The following is a 22321-nucleotide window of genomic DNA, read 5'->3' as shown; positions in this document are numbered from 1 at the left end:
GAAAATGAAACCACATTTCCATTTCACCCAGGAGATATTTGGCTTGAAGAAAGCAAGCTCTACTCTCTCTTTATTTAGAACTCAGTGACATACACCGACCTTTGGCTGACCCTTGAATGCTAAACGCACAGGCTGCTGGGCAAGTTGGGGGTGAGTTGCAGGTCTTGCTCCAACTCGGCTGAGGGTGGGTATGGGTCAGAGGATCTCTGGTGTTTTTGATGAGAGTCTCCAGTGTCCTGAGCCCTGGGCTGCTCGCTGAGCATTCCTAACTTTAAAAAAAAAAAAAATTTTATTGGAACATTGTAGTCGTACATCTTAATGGAGTACAAGATGGTGGAGGCATACATGCACACATCACCCAATTAGCCCTTCCCCAGTTCCCACCCCATTCCCTCCCCTCCCACCTTTTCATGTTAACTGCTGTCCTTCCTTCTTCCTTCAACAAATATGGCAAGTGCTGACTCTGTGGCAGGCCCTGGGCTAGTGCCAGGTGCTCTTGGGAGAAGCCACAACAAGCAAGACACAGTCCTGGCATCGTGGGGCTCGGGGTTTGAGTGGGGGAGGCAGACAAGTAAACAACTGCAGCACAAGTGAAGCTCACAAGGGCGGAGGAAGTGGGGGTGCTGCAGGAGTATGAGGAAGGGGAACTGCCCTGGGTTGGGGTCCAGGGAGGCTTGTAGGAGGAAGTAACGAAAGGAAGGAGTGTGGTGGTGGCAGAGGGTGTGGCCCAGTTGGCTCATACTATGGGGAGTGCATGCCAAGCCGCTCAAGGAGCAGAAACTCAGGCCCCCGGGGGGAGTGACAAGGAAGATGAGTAGCCTTGTCTGGGTTAGAACAGCAGGAGGAAGGAAGAGAGGTTGGGGAGGTCAGGAGGGCCAGTCCTCCGCCGTCCTCGCAAGCTCTTAGAGTTTTATCTCAAGGACGAGGGGAAGTGATGACGGGTATGTTAAGAGCCAGATAGTTGCCTGGCACGTTTGAGGCCCTGGGTTTTATCCCCAGCACCACCACCATAAAGAAAGGAGGAGGCAGCCAGATAGTGACAACATCCAGATGCAATTCAGAGGGACTGATCTGGGGAAGAAGTAGCCGATATGGGAAGAAGAGGGTGGATTCCAGAGATACTTAAAGGATGGAGTCATGGAGACTGGGAAGTGGGGTCGATACAAGTGGGGGAGAGGGTGGGTTTCAGGGTCATCCTGAGGCTGCCAGACTTGCTTGAGTAAGCGGCAGGACCAGGGCACAAGTGCCCGGTTTGTCCTTAGCTAGGAGAGTGGCTGTAGATCACTTCTTTCCTTGGACTTTTAGTTTTCTCATTAGGCGATAATCTCTAGTCGCCATCTTTGCAGGGTGACGGTGGGGATCCACAAAGTCCCTGTGGAAAGCGGGGTCTGGTACTCAACATGACCCTGAAGGGCCTGGCAGAAGCAGGAACTCGTCTTTCCCGTGGTCATCTCTGTCTTTCTGTCTTATCTACAATTCCGAGTATTGGCTCTCCCAGGAGCTGCTGAGACCTCTGCCCATCCAGTGGCCCGGGCTTCACCGGGCCGCTCTGGGGACCTCAAACCCGCTTTTGTTGGACACAATGATATCATTGAGTGGGTGGAGCTGGACCAGGCTTTCCTCACCAGTTGCGGGAGAACTGGGGTCTTTATGACTTTTGTACTGGTGGCACTTTTCCAGCTCCTTCTATGGGTCCCATGTTCCCCCTCAGCATGCCCTGCCTCCTTTTTTGCCCCCGAGGTTGCAGGATTGCAGAAAGCTGGCAGCTTCCACATGTTCTCCTCTTGCTTCAGCCTCCCCGGAGGGAGGTCCAGATGGGGCAAGGGCCGATAATGGCTGCATTATATCAAACATTGTTTCTTTTTCCAAGGCCCCCCTTCTGGAGAAGGGGAGGGAAAGTCGTGAAAAGGGATTCCTTTGGAGGGAGACCGAGTGCTAGGGACAGGGTGATGATCTAAGCTTGGGACGGATGTCCTTGGACTCCTGGTATTCTAGAAGCGTTCTCTTCTCTTCTCTTCTCTTCTCTTCTCTTCTCTTCTCTTCTCTTCTCTTCTCTTCCTTCTCTCTCTCTCTCTCTCTCTCTCTCTCTCTCTCTCTCTCTCTCTCTCTCTCGCAGTACTAGGGATGGAACCCAGGGGCATTCTACCTCTGAGCTACACCCCCAGCCCTATTTTTATTCTTTATTTTGAAACAGAGTCTCACTGAGTTGCAAAGGCCCTCAGTAAGAAGCTGAGGCTGTCCAGGAACTGTGATCCTCCAGTCTCAGCCTCCCAAATGCTGGGATTAAAAGCGTGCGCCACCATGTCCAGCTTGCTCTTTATTTCTTGACTTGCCATCCTAGATTCTGGGCTCACAGAAAAGATCAAAGGCCTCACTGGCCTCCCAGCTTATGTGTTGATAAGAACATGGCTGGGGCCAAGAGGGTCAGCAGTGGCCAGTGAGGATCCTTAGCCCCTGACCCCCAGGCCAGCTTCGCTCTCTGCCCTAGACACGCAGGTACACGCTCTTCCTCCATAGCTATGTGGGCAGCGTCGTGGTGGTTGTGTGTGGGGCGGTGGGAGACTGGAAGTTGGTTTCCACACCAGTTTGCAGCTGTTCCAGGAAGGAAGGAAGATGGCTTTGAAAGTGTGACTTGCCTTTTGGGGACCTGAGGGGAACCCCGGCCCCCGTGTGGCCTGTCACTGAGTGCTCATGGATGATCTCTATTCTTAGAGGCAGGAGATAGGAGCACCTGGAGGGCAGGAAGACCAGATCTGCCTCTTGGCTGCCGTAGTTTCATCCCCTAGCACAGTGCCTGGCACATGATGGCCCCCATAGACATGTGTGGCGTGAATGGGCTTGGGGATGTAGGACTCGCGGCTCAGCTCTGGGCTTGGCCAACGCATGACCAAAGCAAGCCACTGTGCAAGCGCAGGCTTCCCAGCGCCATGCGCCCTGCGGTTCACACCATTTTGCGCTGCCCTTCATGAGCAATTATTGATGAGGTTGATGCATGAGCATCCTTCCGCTCTGCCCTCTGGGAGTATCTGAATGCTTCATTCATGGATTATCTACCAGAGGCATTTAACTCATTCTGTTTTGAGACTAAAATGGGTTTCAAAACAAAATATAACTGTGTGATGGTGAACAAGTTTCTTTTACTCTTTTTCAAGTTCTTTATCTGTAAAAGGAGAGGGTGGTGTATGAAGATTACTTTGTTGCGCACTCTAACTTACACACTAACTCCCATCTCCCCCTCTCTGGAAAAGATATGGGCAACACATAGAAGGAAGGTAAAAGCTGGGGAATGAGGGTTTGGAAAGAGTGGGACCCAGAAATGAAGAGATTGTCCCTTCAGGAGCTGCCCCTGGGATACCTGGTTTCCATGTGAATTTACTCAGCTTAAAATTCAGAGATCTGATAGCCCCGGCTTGTCATATCAGGCAAAAGCATGGGCCGTGGCCAATTCCAGGTACCTTGGTCAGTGGTACAATGAGGGGAGTGTTCCTCTAGATGCATATGGAGCCACTGTCATCCATTATGAAGATGGAAGGGATGCTGGGCAGACGGAAACAGGAGGCGCCTACTGTGGTCTCTGAGGGCTTTCCAAGTTCTGATGGCTAGTACATAGACTAGTACTGTCTATGACTTGTACTTAAAGATGCTAAGAAGCATTGTGCATGCTCATAAATGTTACTGTGATATTTAATCTGAGGCTAAAGGGAACTAAGTGCTCACATTTAGGGAAGTTTAGTTTGTGGTCTTCAGCCACCTGTTTTATTTTGCTTTTTTTCAGGCTCCGGTCTACTGGGTCCCCTCCTAAGTGTAGTCTCAAAGGTCGGGTGAGCTCCGTGGGTTCTTTTCTTCACTTCCTCTGTGTCTTATCCACCCGTTTTATCTTTACAACTCTGCAGACTCTACCCTCTGCCACGGGCACTTCCCTTGACGTTATCTGTCCTATCAGCGCATCTGATGAACACTGGTTATTTACCCCAAACTGGTTGCTAGCGAGAGTGCTGTCATGTAATGCTTTTGCTTTAAAATTTTTGTATTTCTCAGAAATTTTTCACTTCCCTGAACTGTTCTTACACACTTCCAATAAATACCCACAGTGGCTGTTCAGAACACCGTAAAACAAATTCGCGAGGCTCCTCTTGGTGACCCACTTTGAGAACGGCCGGTTATGTCGCCCGATCCTAGGCCCTGTTTGCACAGATACCATACTCATCTTCCTAGAGGCAGCCAACAGAGACGTGAAGGGGATTAAATAAAGACCCTGCTGGCCAAAGCAGTAAACCGTCCTCTCCAAACATCCTTTGGCATACAGCGTAAAAGCAAAACACAGGACCAGGAGTGGGTCGGAAGGGTGCCAAGCCTTGGGGACTGGGAGAAGGTACAGTGGAAAGCAGTTACTGAAAAGGAGTGTTGACTCAATGCATTGTTTGGAAACTTCCTTAATAGGAGCCCAAAGACAACATCCCAGTGGCCTTGGCTTCTTGCCCGGCTTGTGGGTGGCGCCATCTTGCCTCTGGAGTGTGGCTTCCAAAGCTGGGTTTCTGGCAAAGATGATGCTTGTTGAAGCATCATCTTGAGATGGGAGGATGTCGCAGATCATTACTATAGGAATGACCCTTCCTTGGCCTTTCTGCTTTCTCAAAGAGGAATGCCTTTCTCTGAGGGTAGGCCCTGGGTTTGCCAGAGCCTTATTTGGGTTTGGGGTCATGTCCTTGGCATGTCTATTTCCATTCCTTTGGGGTCAGAGGTAGAAGAAGCACTGGTTTGGAAATTTGGGTTCTGAAACAGCTCTCGATCCCTTCTCCGCCCTCACCTTCGAAAACAAAATTAAAATAAAATAATACACACTGAATTTGTTATTCTGTCCCGAATATGGACCAGCATAGCCCATTACATTATCATATAGAATATGCTTTTCTTTCTTTTTATTGTGGTACTGGAGATTGAACCCAAAGGCCTTCTACCTCTGAGCTATACTCCCAGCCCTTTTTATATTATATTTTTGAAACAGTCTCACTGGGTTGCTGACGTTCACTCCAAACCTGTGATCCTCCTGTCTCAGCCTCCCAAGTACTGAGATTTTAGGAGCGCACCACCATGCCTGGCTACTCTGTGCTTTTCGAAAATACTTCCTAGTGATTCCTGCCCTGGGCATCACCATTTCCACTTGATAGGAAGAGACACTGAGGCTGAGTGTCTCATGACACGCATAGTATCACTTAGCTAGCTATAATCATTACTATCACGGAGTACAGACACATCCCCCAAAGAGAGAGAGATTAGCACTCCGAACCCTCGCACCAGATTTAGATTTAACAATTACTGACACATGTATGCACAGCTCTTCCTGGAAAAAAATATCAACAATGGATTTTTGTGGATTGTAAATACTATCTGCATTACCCAGAATTGTTTTACGTCTGTCCATTTCGTTTAACAAACAGGCATATGGAGCCACTATGTCCCAGCACTGTTCCAACATTCTACAACAACCCTACAGAGGGGTCTCTTTCATCCTCCACACTGTATAGATGAGAATCCGAGGTAGAGAGAGGTTTCTGACCTGCCCAAGGCCCCAGGACTTTTTAGTGTTTGAGCCAGAATATATGAATATTTTTCTTTTGTGATCTTTTCTCATCACTCCAAGATAGTAATTATTACTCTGTTAATTTCGTGGTCTAGGAAATGGAGGGGATTTAAGTAGCCCCAGTGAAAATAACTCTCATGCAAATTCATGGGGAGCACTTATCAAAGCTTTACTTATTGAATTAATGGGGGAATCAGCAAGATGATAAAGCTGGCTCAAAATTGGAGAAGAGAAACCAAGATGTTTTTGTGTGTATGTGCACATGTGTATCTTTAATATAGGTTAAGCATCCTTAATCTGAAAACCCCAAATCCAAAATGCTCTAAAATCTGAAACTTTCTGAACACTAACATGATACCACAACGGTAAATTCCACAGCGGGCCCCACATGACGGGTCTTAGTCACAACACACCTTGGAAATATTGTGAGGTTTATGTGAACTGGAAATGAATTTTGTTTAGCCTTGGGTCTCATTCTCAAGATATCTCTTGGAATAAACTTTTGATCATTAGCATTGTAGATAAGGGGTACTGAATCTGTAGTAAAGAAACGATTGCTGGTATGGGATTGCCAAGTTAGATATCAAATCCATCAATATCCTAGGGGGAATAAAATTGCCACCTTTGGAATTTTCTTCCCTAGCCAATGGAAATGGAAACATTTGCATTTCTGTCATACTGCTTGGTCTTTTTTTTATTTTATTAAATGAGTACACATCTAATTTTACAGAGTTTCATAAGAGCTACCTCAATTAAATGATGATACCTGCCTGTAATCCCAGCTACTCAGGGAGGCTGAGGCAGGAAGATGGCAAGTTTGAGGCCAGCCTTGGAAACTTACTGAGACCCCGTCTCATAATGAAAATGTAAAAAGAGCTAGGGGTGATGACAGGGCTCCAGCGTGACACAGTCATCTTTTGCCTTATTTCAGGGGTTGGAAGGACAGTCACAAGGTGCAGCTGGTGCTCAAGCCCAAGTATCCCAAGCCTAGACTTTCTCTCTGTGATGTGCCAGTAGCATCTTTAATTTTTTTTTCCCATACTGGGGATGGAACCCAGGGGCTTTCTATTTTCGAGCTATACCCCAGCCCTATTTTTTATTCTTTATTTTGAAACAGGGTCTCACTGAGTTGCAAAGGGCCTCACTAAGTAGTAGCTGAGGCTGTCCTCAAACTGAGATCCTCTTGTCTCAGCCTCCCAAATGCTGGGATTACAAGCGTACGCCACCATCCCTGGCTAACATCTTAAAAATTTTTAATTGACACATAGAAATTGTACATATTTATAGGTCATCTTTAGATTTTTGGAGGGCGTGTAGGAGGCTAGGAATGAGGAAGAGAACTTAAAGTTGACCAAGTGGATTAATTTGTTGAGCCAAAAATGCATCACTTGAAAAACTTATTAAAAATGCAGGTTTCAGCCAGGCCTGGAGGTACATGCCTATAATCCCAGTATATTTGGAAGGCTGAGACAGGAGGATTGCAGGTTCAAGGATAGCCCTTTCAAACAGTGAGGCTTTCATTGACCTAGCGAGACCCTGTTTCAAAATAAATATAAAATGGGGCTGGAGATGTAACTCAGAGGTAGAATGCCCCTGAGTTCAATTCCTAGTAGTCTGTCTGTCTGTCTGTCTGTCTGTCTGTCTGTCTGTCTCTCTCTCTCTCTCTCTCTCACACACACACACACACACACCCCACAATGCAGGTTTCTTAGTTTTTCTTATTTCTTCTATAAAGAATATCATTTTAGGAGGGCTGAAATGGGGGCCTGGAATTTTTTGTTTTTTTAAACAGCCTTTCTGCAAAAAAAAATTGTGCAGAGTCCCTCAACAATGGCTTCAGGAATGTGACCGAGAAATCAAAGGGTCCTGTGTCCCTCTGGCAGGGTGAGGATGCTCCAGGTCAACAAAGAGGGAGCACCAGGGGATTATCTCCACAAGCGTCACCAGGTACAGCACCTGGATACCCTTAGATGGACGGGGATCATGGCTTTCTGCTTTTACTTCCCTCCCTCCTTCCCTCCCTCCCTTCCTCCCTCCTTCCTTCCTTTCTTTCTTTCTGGTGGTATTCAGAGGATACAGGCTTTGCTTAAGGATTTGGCATCTGAGTGACCTTGGTTTTGCCCCAATGATCACTCCAGCTGCAGCCTTTATGCAAGGCTGCTCTGACCCAACAGACAATGCTCTACCAATCTCTGATCTCTGCCTGCATCTGGGCTCCTGAGTGCAGGACAGACAGGGCCAGCGGCAGTAGGGCACAGCAGAGATTGCTTTTCCATCCCAGCCAGCAGGGGGAGGGCAGGGTGGGAATCTTGGACAGTGCTCCTCTCTTCCTGGACGAGCATCACTCACAACTCGTTTCCTGAAAATCCTAATGCAATCCAGTGGTGAGAGACGGCTTCCTGCCGAAGTGCTGAGCCAGCCCCTTGTCAGGGATGAGATGAAAACAAGATGTGGTCAGAGAAGGGACAGCTGGGCAGGGCTGGGCCATTGCTATTCCTCGGTGGGGATAGCCGTGTCTTGCATCCTGAGAACAGTGCTGGGGACCCACCCGGGCTCTTGGGCGTGTGCTGCTCTATTGTGGGGCTGTGGAGGGCATTTGAATGCAGCCTTTGTTTTCTCTGGGTAAGATTGTAGAGCTGGAGAGGACATAGGACCCTTCCGTTTGCTACTAGGGGGGACCTGGCTGAAATGACCTCCTTAGGTACATTAGAGAAATGATGAGTTCCAGAGAATTAGCCCTCGGGTTCTTGCTGATCTATTTTCCCTCTCCTGCCCTGCGCTTTGCTTATCTTAGGGCTCTGCAGACTATCACATCCAAGAGCTAATGGCCTCCTTTTTAAAATGACATCATATATGGTTTCAAGGCCACTATCATCACCATCAAATTGTGGTTTGGTATACAGGTTCCTGGCAATGGTTTTTTTTAATGCTTCCAGTTCAGAGAGACAGAGTAGCAAATTGCTTAAAGAGTAAGGCCAAGCGATGGGGGTCTGAAATCTGGTTCTGAAACCATGCTCTGGGCACTGAAGCCCTTGTGACCTCAATTTCAAAGCAAGGACTGTTTTGAGTACCTGCCCCACACGTGTGCTATGAAGGAAAAATGAAATAAGCCAGGACCTAGCACTTAGATACATGTGAAAGGTAATGACTGAACTCTCTGTGTTTGCTGAGCTCAGATGCTCCGGGATGTGGCAGAGGCAGGAAGGTGAGGGGCCTTGGACCGTGGGGCACGCTGAGACATTTCTGAAGTTTATTCAAGGGCGTGTGGTCTAGGGCAATGGTTCTGAACTGGAGACTGCATCAAAAATCGCTTGGAAAGTTTCTAAAACTGAAGTCGGGGCCCCAGCTAGAGTTTCTGTCTGATTCAGTAGGTCTAGGGTGGGATCTGACAATTTGCATTTAACTAGATGTTGATTTGGAAGGAGAAACAGCTTGTTTTGTTCAGGCTCAGAAGGCTAAAGGAAGGCTGATGGGTGCTGGGTACAGAGAGGTAGCTTTTAATTCAGTGTAAGAGCTTTGTCTACTACTATACATGGTCAGGACTGGAGTGGGTAGTCTCATGAGCTCCCTGTCTCCAGAAGTTTCTCATGTTGAGTGGCTGCCTGGTGGATTTCTGTACTAGGTAGGAGGTTCATGCATCCAGTGATTCATTCTTTTACTCATTTAGAATAAACATATGCTGCCTGCCTTCTAGAACTGGGCGCTGGAGAAGTCTTAAAAGACAGCGTGGTGCCTGCCTTAGGGAAGGCACCTAAGTAGTGCAGTGCATTTGATATATGATTTTGAGGACCTCTGTCAGTGCTAAGCTTGAAGAGTTCTATCATAATAGATCCTCAAAGTAAGAAGCTGAAGGACGATTTTCTTTTTACCTTTCAAGGATGTCTGTCCAAGAACTGGCAAGAATGTGGGCACCTCCAAGGTTCCGTTTGCTCTCTGGAGCATCCTAATGTCACTGGATAAATGATGTCTTTCCCTGATAATACTTAGAAGAGGCAAAGAATGTATTAAACCCGAATGCATTTCCTGTGGGCTAAATTTACAACTCTCCACTGGCACCCAGGAAGGACCATTAAACTTCGAGCCCCTGACCCGCCATTCATTATGTAGTCTGTGCAAACCGACCCTGGAAATGGGTGGTAGGAATCAGCCAACCGCCGCCATGACCTCTCTCAAGCTCTGTACTGACGAGCTGATGGCTGGCAAGAATAAGAGAAAGAGAAAGGTAAATCTCACTGGTTTGTCCATAATAGTCCCTGTTGAAAGCAATAATGGTCATCGTTAACTGTTGCCAACCTCCATTTTGTGCCAGGCCTGGTGCCCAGCCTGCCATGTGCATTTTTATGTCATTTGATTCTGAAGACAGCCTTAACAAGTAGGTATATTAGCCTCGTATTGTGTGTGTGTGTGTGTGTGTGTGTGTGTGTGTGTGTGTGTAAGAAAAAGGTTTTGGAATGTTGAGTAACTAGCTCATGGCCCAAGAGACAGTAAAGTTCCAAGCTGAAATCAGAACTCAGTCTTGCAGACTCCAGACGAAGCTCTAAGCTCCTAGTATACTTACCCACCCCTTGATTTTTTATCATTTGTCAGTTGCTGCTATATACCAGTGAGCAAAACCACTTGGCTTCTACCCTCATGGAACGTATAGTTTCCTCCCTTCAGACCAAAGGGTGACTCTTTCCCTGGACCCTGGGCAAGTTAGATCTTAAGGAGAAAGAGAAAGGAGTGGAAGACAGATTCTGGCAAACCAGCCATTGACCCAAGTTTCCATTTGAAGGAGAGCTCCTCTGCACCAGCTGGATTTGGGGCTGTGCTTTGTTTTTACATATCCCTGTTGGGTTTCTTTTCTTCTTGTCAAATCAAGAGGCATTTCTGGCTGCATGCTGAGGTTGGGGGGATTCTGAGCCAGGAGTCCCAGAACTTGGAACTGGAAGAGACTCTAGAGAGCTTCTACCATGACCACCTCCAAAACCCAGCTGTGCCTTCACATTCCCTTGGCTGGGTGTGCTGGCCTCAGCTGACATTGCTTTCTTTTTAAAAGCAGTTTTGAATTAGCTTTTCTTTTTTTTTTTTCCAAATAAACATCTGATAATTATTATCAAAATTAATTTCAGAAGCCTGCAACTTACATTGTGAGCATCTTCTGCAATCCCCCGAGATAATCATTGTTGACAGTGGGCATTTTTATTCATTTTTCAATGAATGTACGTGTGAGCACAATTGTGAGTTTTTCATTGAAAAGGGCTTTGAAAATACATACTTTATTCTGAAATGTATTGTTTTTATCTAACTCCATGTTATACATCTTTCTACATTAGTATCTATTGAGCTACGTCACTTTTTTATTCTTGGTCACAGTCCAATTTCTAATGGTGTCTTCGATGAGAAACCTTTCTGCCACCTGACCTTGACTTTCTATAGATCAATTATGCAAACAGTGAGGCTGAACTAGTTGAAACATCCACTTGGCTCTTTTCTTTTGGCTTCTAGAGAAATTCTAGGAACCTTGCATGGTGTCTTCTGGCTCTGGGTGAGGGATTCTTAACCTCTACTTCAAAGCATGTCTGGCAAAAGAGAAACCAAATCCAAAAAAAAGAAGAAAAATTCTTTTTGAAAAATAATATTCAAAACTGCCACGTCTCAGGAAATCCGATCCACTAGGTTTCAGAACAAAATGAGCAAAGACAGCTCCAGGAACCCAAAGAGGAGGAAAATATGGACTGTTTCCAGCTGTTCAGACCTTGCAGTGTCCCTTGACTGGATTTGCTTAAAACATGGGCCACACCTTGGCCAGGGCAAGATGGAACCACTTGACTGGAAACCCCACCTAAACATACACCAGAGAGTAGATTATTTCCTTAAAGAAAGATTGATGTCCTGATGCTAAAAAGTAGGTTCATGTAATGTGGGGAAAATCAATCGAGGTTGACGGTAGGGTCTGTAGATCCTGGGAAATTTTGTGGGGTAATTTTGTGTTTGCAAGTGTATTTTCTCGGGACACCCCCCCCCCAAATGAATTAAGATCATGGCTTTAGCTTTGTAAGCTTCATCTGGTTAAATTTATGTTCCCAAAGAGTATAAAATTAATGAAAAATTTCCTAGCCTTTTTGTCTTTAGTCCCTCATGGCTATCCAATTTCTTCTTCTTCATGGAGATGCTTGTGTAAAATTGCTAGCCAGGAGGATGGAGTCCATCAACTAAAGATTTAAATGTTTATTTTTAATTTTTTGCAGGCACCTTTTTGCTTCTGCCTACACAGAAACCTACTACACTCCAAGTGGAAAGCCTCAAACCAGCACGTTGAAATCGGAGGTAAGGTCAGGTCAACAAATGTCTATCCAGCTGCTGCCCTGCCTGGGTACTACTCCTAGGGATGCGGAGATGTGTGATGGAGATGGTCTCTTCTGTGAAGGGATGGTTTCCCTGACTAAGGAGCAAACAGGAGAAGCAAAATGTATATTTATTGTTTTATAAGTGATCCTTGCCCTTTGTGGCTAAGGCTCAAAAAACAAATGGAATGCTTTAGGATAATTGAACCAATTAAAATTGGCATAAAGCATTATGATACATTTCCGTGGTGTATGTTACTCGCATATTAATAAAAATTTAAGTAAATTACTTTATTCATGATGCTGTCTTTTTACCCAATTAGATGGTTGACCAGTACACACACACACACACACACACACACACATCTCTCTCTCTCTCTCTCTCTCTCTCTCTCTCTCTCTCTCTCTGTACTGGGGATTGAACTCAGAGGCATTCTACTTCTTAGCTAAAACCCCAGCCCCTTTTTTTTTTTCTTTTTAAACAGAGTCTGACTAAGTTGCAGAGGCCAGCCTCCAACTTGTGATCTTTCTGTCTTATCTTCCCAAGTACTGAGACTATAGGCCTGTGCCACTATGCCTGGCTGATCTGTCCCTTTCTAAGTAGATGCGTAAGGTTTATAGAGTTGTAATCATTGTGTGTACAATTTTCATAGCCTGATATTTTCCTGTGATTTAATGTTATGAAGGTTTTCTTGTTTTGCTATTGTATTATTAATGGATATTTCCCCTTCAAAGCTGCCTTTGGTATATTTGCACAAAGTCAAATCTTTGTCTTTTAGAAAACGATGAATGTGTCTCAGTTTGCGTCACCACAGTACACTAAGGTAGACACGCAAGGTCTACCTTGGCATTCCATGGATTGCTAGCTCCCCCACAGGGATTCTTATTGAGATCTATAGGCTCAGAGGAGTGGTTCTCAACCAGGAGTTATTTTCCTCTTGAGAGGACACTTGGTGATACTTGGAGACAGTTTTGTCGTGGTGGAGGGGTAGGGGATGCTACTGGCATCTAGTGGTCGGAATCAGTGCTGCTGCTAGAGATCCTACAGTGCGCAGACCAAATCCTCCATGAGAGGCTTATGCGGCCTCAACTGTCATTAGTGCCCAAGTTGAGAAGCCCCGTGTCCGAGTGACCCTTCTCCCCAGCAGAGTGTGGGCTGATAAGGTGGAGTGAGGGCGAAGGGATGCGCAGGAGCAGCAGTGGTCTTAGGCATTGAGGCATGAGGAGTTGAATTGTGGTGTGGTAGACAGCAGGAGAGATCCCTCTGCCTCCTCTGACAGTTTCCCATAGAACCTGAGATCCCCACGTGGCCCACTGCTGGAGTACCATGTCTAACAAGACAACGACAGTCCTATCGGCCACTAAAAGCTCAGATTACCTTGCCAGATTTCCCCTGAATGGGGAAAGGAGTTTTGATATAGAGTTGAGAGGTCCAGAGCATAGTACCTAGGGGTACATCTAGGGGCTCTAGATAGCTGAACACAAAGGCCAATGCACCTTCTTCACCAAGACCTTCCTGGACAGGGAGAGTTGGGAATGTGGCCCGTGCTTGCAGCTGGCAAGTTGATCTCTGATTTCTCATCTCCAGGAGGCTCTCCAGCTGTGACTCCATCTATGCCTCCTCAATGGCCTTTGGTCAGAACGTTTCTAACTCCTTCAGACCTCTGTTCTCTGCCTCCAGGGACAGGGGCAGGGGTTGGGTAACAGCCAGGCATAGAAAGCCCCCAGCTGTTACAACCTCACACAAACGCCCTCCTCTGAGTTCGGCTCCTCCCGGCTCAAGGGCTACAGCTCAAGAATGGGTCTCAGTCCCCAAGCCTGCCATCAGTTCAGGCTTCCTGCTCTGAACGCGCCCTGGGGGTAGCCCCTCCAGTCCAACGAGATGCAGAACAGTGACTTCACCACTGATCTCTCACTTGTTCTTTGTGCATTAGGCAGAGATGTTGTAAGGGCCTTTCAGAAACAGAGGAATGGAAGGGACCTCCCCCCAGCCCCAGAATCCTGCTCCCTCCCGAAGGTCGCATTGACTGAGCACATCCCAGCTGAGCCCTGGCACAACGCCTTGCTTTCGTACGTCCTCCACTACTGGACTCTTGCGAAGTCCCTAACCCAATCCTTGGGATCCCCGTCAGCTTCCTCAAGGAGAAACAGGAATGGAATGAGCCACTCAGCTGCTCTTGACCCGAGTGTCGAGGACCGCACTCTGCCTCCAAAGTTGGCCTGGGGTCCCGGGAGTTCTGGGAACCTTATCAAGGCTCATCAGCCAGGTCTTTAGGCCGCAGTCCTGATCTAGGCCAGGTCACTGGGGAATGGGTCTGTGAGCGTGTGCCAGTGGGAAGGGTTTGGGGTCTGAAGCCAGGCTTATAATCTTGGCTTTCACCAGCTCTGTGGCCTGAATCAACCCTTTGACTATGCAACCGTTGAGTTTATTTTTTTTTTTCCATCTCAAAAATTGGATATGCTGATGATATCTGACTCTTGGGGCTATTGGAAGGGTAAAATGAGTCACTGATTTTTATGGGAATTTATAAACATATTTTCCAACCCCACATTTGATAGATGAGGGAGTAGAGGGGGGAAGAGGAAAAGTAACTTGTCTGAGATCACAAGCAGCGAGACTCAGGCTCGCCCGGCCTCCTTCTCGCTCAGGGTGCCAGAGGTCATCTCAGGTTCTCTGCTGTCACTGCTGCTGCTGCGGGGCTGGGGAGAGAGGATGGAGTCGGGGGCCCGGCTGCTGGGCTGCAAGTCTGCACTTTGCTGGATCACTTTGTGAATGACTTAAGATTCCTGCTAACCTTTAGTTTCCCCCTTTTAAAAATGGGAATCATAGCCAGGTGTGGTGGCACACGCTTGCAATTCCAGTACTTGGGAAGCTGAGACAGGAGGGTCTGGGTTCATGGCCAACCTCAGCTACTTAGTGAGGCCCTCCACAACTTAGTGAGACCCTGTTTTAAAATAAAAAGAATAAAAATTATGGCTGAGGGGGGTGTAGCTCAGAGGTTAAATGCCCCTGGGTTTAACCCCCAGTACTGGGGAAAAAAAAAAAAAAAGGAATAGTAATATCTGCAGTGGCTAGAATAAAAGGGGAAGGAAGAACCCAAGCTGCTGGTCAAGAAGTAAGATCTGGATAGATGTTAGCACTTCCTGTTATAGTGAGTGGCCGGTGTCATGATCGCCTGTGAAGTATGTGTGGAAGCCCTTTGACAGCTGGGCATGGTGGCACACGCCTGTAATTCTGGTCCTTGGGAGGCTGGGACAGGAGAATCACAGGTTCGAGGACAGCCTCAGAAAGTAGTAGTGGGCTTTTCATCAACTAGTGAGACCCTGTTTCAAAATAAAAATAAATAAGAGCTGAGGGTGTAGCTCAGAGGTAGAATTCCCAAGTCCATTCCCCAGTACCACGAATAAATGAATAAATAAACCCCTTGGACAACTGTTAGAGCATGTCACAGGAATCCATGGTCATGCTATTCTGAGAACATCCAGGCAGCGCCCACTGTTAGCATCAGCCCAGGAAGAAGCACGGGGCTTCTTTACAGCCATCTCTGGATTCGCATTCTCTTTTATAAAAATTTTTTACATTGGTGCATTGTATTCATGGAGTACAAGATGGTAGAGGCATACATGCACACATCACCCAATTCAGCCCTTCCCTACTTCTCGTCCATTCCCTCCCCCTCCCTCCCCTCCTGTTTGGCTTAGCGATTGCCTTTGATATGTTTGTGGATGTACATCATGTCTCTTTACCTGAGAAGGTACCAGCAGTTTGAAGCTGTGGCTGATTTATATTTCCTCGACTCTCAGTCATTCTGACTTTCCTGAGCCCCATTTACCTCACACAGACCTGGCCCCGTTCTCCCTAGGAAAACCGGCCGGTCCTCCCTGCGATGTGCCTGGGCTGTGGTGTTTGTGGCCTTGTTGTTGAGTTCTAAGGGCCAGGTTCAGAACCTGGTCATTGATGAGCCACCTCGAGGTCCCAGAGTCTGGGCTTAGCGGGACATTGGACGAGCTGGCATTTGAGAGCTGGCCTGGCCAGGAGGAGGGTTTTGTCTGCCTTGCCTTCTTTCAGAGGGGCTGAGGGGTGTCCTCTCAGTGCAGTGACTTTCTTTTGCACTCTGTGAAGGTCGGAATCTAACTTGTTTAAAGTCTGGGAGAGTTTGATGCAAAAAGAGAAAGCTGTCCCTCCCCCTGACCGCGTGGATGTGAAGGGCAAAGGAGCCACATGGCTGGCTGACGGGTTATCAGCAGATGAAAGGGCACCTGTGGTCCAGAGAATGAGTCCCAGCTAAGTGCTGACTTGGCCTGTATCCTCTGATCTGGCTGCGAGGCTCAGCGGGATAGGATGTAGAACTGGAACTACTCCAGACACGGATTCAGCCCCTTGGTGGGCTTCCATGTCCCCTCACTCCACACCACAGTCTACCTTTGACAAAGGAGGAAGGAGAATTTACTGATAATAATATGTTTACAGGGCTGGTGCAGGTGGGAAGTTGGGTTTAGATCTGGTCTGGCTGTGGCCAGTGCTTGGATTTGATGGTTAGGATGTATGCACGCTGGGGCTGGGAGACAGGTGGAGCCAGAGACCACGGACCAAGGGGTTTGCTGTCTCTTCCATCACATCCCTGTCTGTCCTGGACTAGGACAGCCCACCCAAGTGGCATGGTCCTGGAGCTGGGTCGCTTGGACTGCCATGCAGGTGGAGCTGGGGCATTTCTGATTTCCCCACTCAGGTCCAGGGTGTTGAGGAGAGAAGAGAAGGGTCCAAGCCAGACATCGTGGCGCACGCTTGTCATCCCAGCATTCGGGAGGCTAAGACAGAAGGATTGTGGTTCACAGACGGCCTCAGCTACGTAGTGAGGCCCTTTACAACTCAGTGAGACCCTGTTTCAAAATAAAGAATAGCCGGGCGTGGCGGCGCACGCTTGTAATCCCCGCGCTTGGGAGGCAGAGACAGGAGGATCGCGCAGGTTCGAAGCCAGCCGCGCGCGCTGGTTTAAGAGACCCTGTTCCCAAAATGAAAAAATGTAAAAAATAGGTCTGGGAGTGTAGCCCGGTAGAAGGTAGAAGGGCTTCCAGGAACCCAGTACCACCAAAATAAATAAATAGATAAATAAAAAATAAAGAATAAAAAATAGGGCTGGGAGTATTGCTCAGAGGTAGAATGCCCCTGGATCCCATCCCCAGTACTGCAGAAAGAGAGAGAGAAAGAGAGAGACAGACAGACAGATAGACAGAGGGGAGGGAGGGAGAGGGAGAGGGAGAGGGAGAGGGAGAGGGAGAGGGAGAGAGAGAGAGAGAGAGAGAGAGAGAGAGAGAGAGAGAGAGAGAGAGAGAGATTGTTCTGTGTCTGCAGCTGGGGTGCTTATATCTTTCCTTAGGCCTCTCCAAACCTGGCTCTGCCCAGGATTTTCCCCTTCTGCCTGTTCTGGTCAGTTTACCTCTCCGGGCCTGTGTGGAAAAATCTTTTGGGAAGGTGTACCCCGTTATTATCCCCCTTGGTGGGGCACAGCCTTGTTTTGTCCCTGGGTTGAGCACTTCAGCACTCCTAACAGGGCCATATCTGCCGAGCCTCAGTACTCTGTTGCCCCATTTAGAAAGCTCTCTACTAGCACCTCAAACTTATTTTTAATTCTCTTTTTATAGCTTCCAATTTCATGACTGGCTCTCACTAGACCGTAAGCCCTCCAGGGCTGGAGCTGTGGCCCTGTTTGCTCTTTATTGGCTCCCTGGGCCTGGCACACTGGGGCGCCACACAGCTGTTTGGAGCAATGGAGAAGTTGGGCAGGGCGCCACAATGGGCAGCACAGCCCCGCAGACGCAAGCGCCAGGTCAAGTGGGAGGCAGGAGAGGAGCAGGGCCCAGGGAGGGGAGCACCGTGGGCAGGATGGAGCACGTTCACGGCCCGTGAGCCTGGTTAAGGCATCACACATTCATTCCCTCACACTTGGGGGGTGGGGCTAGAAATCTAAAAGTCAAGGCGTTGGTGGGAATGTGCTCCCCAAGCCTCCAGGGAGGAGTCCTTCTTTACCTCGGACGGTTTGGGGTGGCTCCTTGGTGACTCTGGCCATTGCTCCAGTCAGCCTCCAGCTTTATACAACTTCTTCTCTAGCTGTGTGTGTCTCTTTGATCCCTCCTCCTCCTCCTCCTCATCTTCGTCCTCCTCTTCCTCCTCTTCCTTTTGTGGAATTGAGGATTAAACCTAAAGCTGCTGTACCTTGGAGCTATGGCCCCAACCCTTTTTTTTTTTTTTTTCAAAACAGGATCTTGCTAGGTTGGTGAGGCTGGCCCCGAACTGCGGTCCTCCTCCTTCATCCTCCCAAGTATTGGGATTACAGGCATGTGCCGCCACATCAGATCCCGTCCTCTTCATAGAAAGATACCAGTCATTGGAGTTAGGACTGTAACTCAGCATGACCTCGTCTTGATTTAGATCTTATTTTCATATAAAGTCATATTCTGAGGTCCCTAGTGTGCATACATTTTAGAGAGACACTCTTCAGCCCACTACAGAGGTTACAGAGGTGACATTGTGGCTGCCCTCACATCCTGCAAAGACTTCTAGACCAGATCTCCCAAGCCAGGCACTGCAGTGAGCAGGGGGACCTTTGACAAACCTCTTTGCTCGAGCCTCAGCATCGGCATCTGTTGCATGGGCCTGACAGCGTCGCCCTGCCTGCCTCCCAGACTCTCACGAGCGTCAAACCAAACAGCACCTCCGTCTCCAGGAGCTCTTTGCGGGTCCTGGGTGCTGCGAGGTAGGGGCAGGCATGGGCAGAGCGAGCCATCACCCGCCACCTTTGGGAGGTATTAGGGCTGCACCAGCATCATCGCCGCGCTCCTCAGTGGTACTTGCCTGACACTTACCTTCTCTTTGCTAGGATCACTGCTTTTACCACGGCACAGTGAGGCGGACAGAAGATTCCAGCGTGACCCTCAGCACCTGCCAGGGATTTAGGTAAGAGATGCGGAAACTGCAGGAGGGCACCTGGTGCTCTCCCAGGAACAGGATTTTTAAGATGAGCAGGGCTAGCTCAAGGCACTCGGGGAAGGAGTCCACAGAGAGTGCAGGTGGGCAGCTCTGAGGAGGGGCAGGCCTGGGAGGCTCCCAGGACATCCGAGATAACGCACCGTGCACTGGGTCGGGCTCACCTTTACCGAGGAGCTTGATGCTTTCCTATACAGGCTTTATTATTGTCTGGGAGTGGTGACGCCAACGCAGCAGGAGATGATAGCTACTAAAAAGATGTGATCATTCCAGAAAAAGGAGGGGCGTGCTGTGCTCGAGGGGCCGAGTGGGGTTGCACTGAGGTGTGAAGAGGCAGAGAGGGCAGGAGACATGTGGGCGAGTGCCTTTCCTGTGGTTTCTGCGAGGAGGAACGCAGAGTGAGCAGGCGGCTGGGGTCTAGGTTCTGACCCTTGGCAGCATTCGAAAGTCCTGGGAGCTGGCAAGCCGCTCGCCGTCTCTAGGAGTTGGCTGACTGTGGGAGGGCCAGTCCCTCCAGCGTCAGTGAGACCCCAGACGGCAAAGCGACAGGAGACCGAAGTTCAGCGAGATGAGTAATATATCGAAATTGAGTTTGAGCTTTCTTTTCCACTTCCCGTTTGCTTCACAATGGTAGCAGGACTTCTAGGAAGTGAAATAGGAAATGAGCAGTTACCAAAAAGAGGAGCTGGGAAGAGAAGGGAGAGGCAAGGATAATTTTCAAGACAGAAAATCAGCTGCAGGGTTGCACTCAGATAGTACTTTGGAAAGAGGGTGACCCAAGCCAGGTGCAGTGGCACATGCCTGTAATCCCAGGATTTGGGAGGCAGAGACAGGAAGATCGTAGGTTCAGGGCCAGCGCCCCCACCCCCAACTTAGCAAGACCTTGTTTCCAAATAAAAAATAAAAAAAGAGTTGGGGGTATAGCTTGGAGTAGGATATCCCTGTATTCAATCCCCAGGATAAAAAGAAAGAAAAAAGGAAGGGAGGGAGGGGGGGAAGGAAGGAAGGAAGGAAGGAAGAAGGGAGGAAGGAGAGAAAGAAAACAAGTAACTCCAAGTCCATCTCTAAGCCAGGCCACCTGGGTTTGGGCCACAGCAGTGTACCAGCTGGCAACCTTGGGTCTCTCTGGTCTCATTTGTAAAAGGTAGATAAAGAGAATATATACACGATGTGAGGATTAGATGCTACTGTCCGTTAGCGCTGCCGGCACGTAGCTGCCAGGCTCCTGTGAAGCCTGGCCGCTCCCGGTATGGTCTGTAAATAAGCAGCGTTGGCCTCACCCGGGAGCTTGTTCAAAACCCAGTGTCTCGGGTCCACGCAGACCTGCCGGATTCTCATCTGCATTTTACCAAGATCTCTAGGCAATTCCTGTGCACATTATGGGTTATACCTGAGGATGTGTGTTGCTTCAGTATGTGAATTATATCTCAAATATCTGTCTCCAGCAGCCTGCCCTTGTTCCTACCCATGTAGAAGTGATAAATACTATTTAGACTCCTACTCTTCCCCTCTTTCTTTATTTTTAATGGATGATAGTCTAAAAAAGCTCAGTTCCAATTGCCTATCCTTATTGCCTAGGGTAGGCGGTGCCTTTACCCAGTGTGCTGGTAAACTCACTGGAGAAAAGAAACAAGCTCTGATTTGTAGCATTTGCCTGTAGGCTGGTAAAAAAAAAAACACTCCTGTCATGACCAATTTCAAGCTACCGACATGGTGTTATTGAAGGCAGAATTGGGAATATGTTAGCTCTTGTGAGCTGGTGGGAGGTGGCCCCCGATGTATCCTTCCCCTCTGTATCAGTGGATTTACTCAACGATTGCTCCTTTTGTCTAGCAAATTAATATTGTGTGTCTATTGTGGGCTCTTTCTGTACATAGGTGGAGGAAAAACACCCATTATAATTGTCACAGTTCTCCATTTTCTCAAGGAGTTGGGGGTATAGCTTGGAGTAGGATATCCCTGTGTTCAATCCTCAGGATGGAAAGAAGGAAGGAAGGAAGGAAGGAAGGAAGGAAGGAAGGAAGGAAGGAAGGAAGGAAAAGTGAGGAAGGTAGGAGGGAGAGGAGGGGAGGAGAAGGGAGGAAGGTAGGAAGGAAGGAAGGGAGGGAGGAAGGAGAGAAATTTTCTCATTTATAAAACAAGCATGAATGATAGGCATGATGGAGACTTATGTGTAGGTGCTTAGTTAAGTCGATGGCACTTTATAAGCACAAGGACTCTCTGTCTTCTTATAAACAGTGAAAGCATGCTAAGGCTTAGCCAGGTTCCCATAAAAATCGAAGGCCCCTCTCCCTGCAAGTTCTACATGTGTGCTTATGAATCAAGTCGTTCTTGGTACGGCCATGTGTTGAGTCACCAGAGGGAATTAAGCAGGAAATAGGCTTTGGCTGGGAGGCGATAACAGAGTGGCCTCAAATCCCCCACTGGACCGAGCCAAGCCAACTGGCCTCTGGGCTGTGTTTACAGGCGCAGCCTCCGCCACCTGCAGTCCACAAGTAAACAGAGTCCATCCCAAGAAAGAGGAAACAGAACGCGCAGGTGTGACCTGCTTCTCTCTGGGCTTCCTCTGTCCCCTCCATCTGGAGCAATGGGAACTTGGCGTGTCCTGTAAATCGTTCCAGCAGCCGGGCTGACGGGGGAAGCCAGGCAGGCCACCCATGGGGTTCTGCTGTGCACCCTCTGTCTGCTGGGGTCCCCCGGCCTTACTTTCTAGCCTTCTAATTGCACACCTTAAGAAACCAAGGCTGCAGGTTTGAGATTTGAGAGCCGGAGTCTCGTGCTAGTGGCTCCAGTCAGATCCTGCGGGGGACGGGGAGGGGGGGAGCAGCCAGCGCAGCTGCGGTGTTAAAACCTGTGGCCTCAAACTCAAGTCGAACCTAAGAGATGACACGTTCCTTTCCCCTTTAAAAACCTCACCTCCCTAGTCAGACATGGTGGCACACGCCTATCATCCCAGTAGACAGGAGACCGAGACAGGGAGATCGCAGGTTAAAGGCTAGTCTCAGCAACTTAGACCCTCAGCAACTAAGCAAGACCCTGTTTCCAATACAAATAACACTGGGGTTCTAGCTCGGTGGTAGAATGTCCCTGGATTCAACCACCAGTACCAATAACAAACACACAAACAAAGTGAAACTAAGCCCCCAAACCTTACTTCCCTTCCGCAGAATTGGTAATAAACGCTCCTTTTGTATCAGGCGTTGAGGGGGTTAAGCCATGGAAGGTTGTGACAAGTTTAGATTCTGGAGTCAAACAGTTCCTGACTTTGAGCCTTGGCAAGCCACTGCAGGTCTCAAGTCTCCGGCTCCTCACCTGCAGGGTGGGAACCACTGGCGTCACTGGTGGCTTCACGTTGCGTGGTGAGCGCCAGGTCCTTGGCCTTCCGGGGCCTTGTCTGGATCATACTGTATTCACCATGGCAGTGAAGCT

At 48.4% G+C, this 22321-nt stretch overlaps 1 protein-coding gene across 1 annotated transcript in view; it reads left to right on the top strand.

Annotated features, from left to right (window-relative positions):
* Window positions 1-22321, top strand: part of ADAM19 (ADAM metallopeptidase domain 19) — a gene marked incomplete at both ends in the record, with an annotated part of 82251 nt that overhangs the window by 23179 nt on the left and 36751 nt on the right. The window contains 2 exons of the mRNA XM_080698624.1: window positions 11812-11890; window positions 18786-18862. Of these exons, the coding sequence (XP_080554750.1) occupies window positions 11812-11890; window positions 18786-18862 (156 nt within the window). The remainder of the gene's footprint in view (window positions 1-11811; window positions 11891-18785; window positions 18863-22321) is intronic.

The sequence above is a fragment of the Muscardinus avellanarius genome, assembly GCF_963383645.1.
Source record: "Muscardinus avellanarius genome assembly, chromosome: 7".
Lineage (NCBI taxonomy): Eukaryota > Metazoa > Chordata > Mammalia > Rodentia > Gliridae > Muscardinus > Muscardinus avellanarius.
The sequence above is the reverse complement of the archived record's forward strand: the minus strand, read 5'-3'. Positions and strand labels throughout refer to the sequence as shown.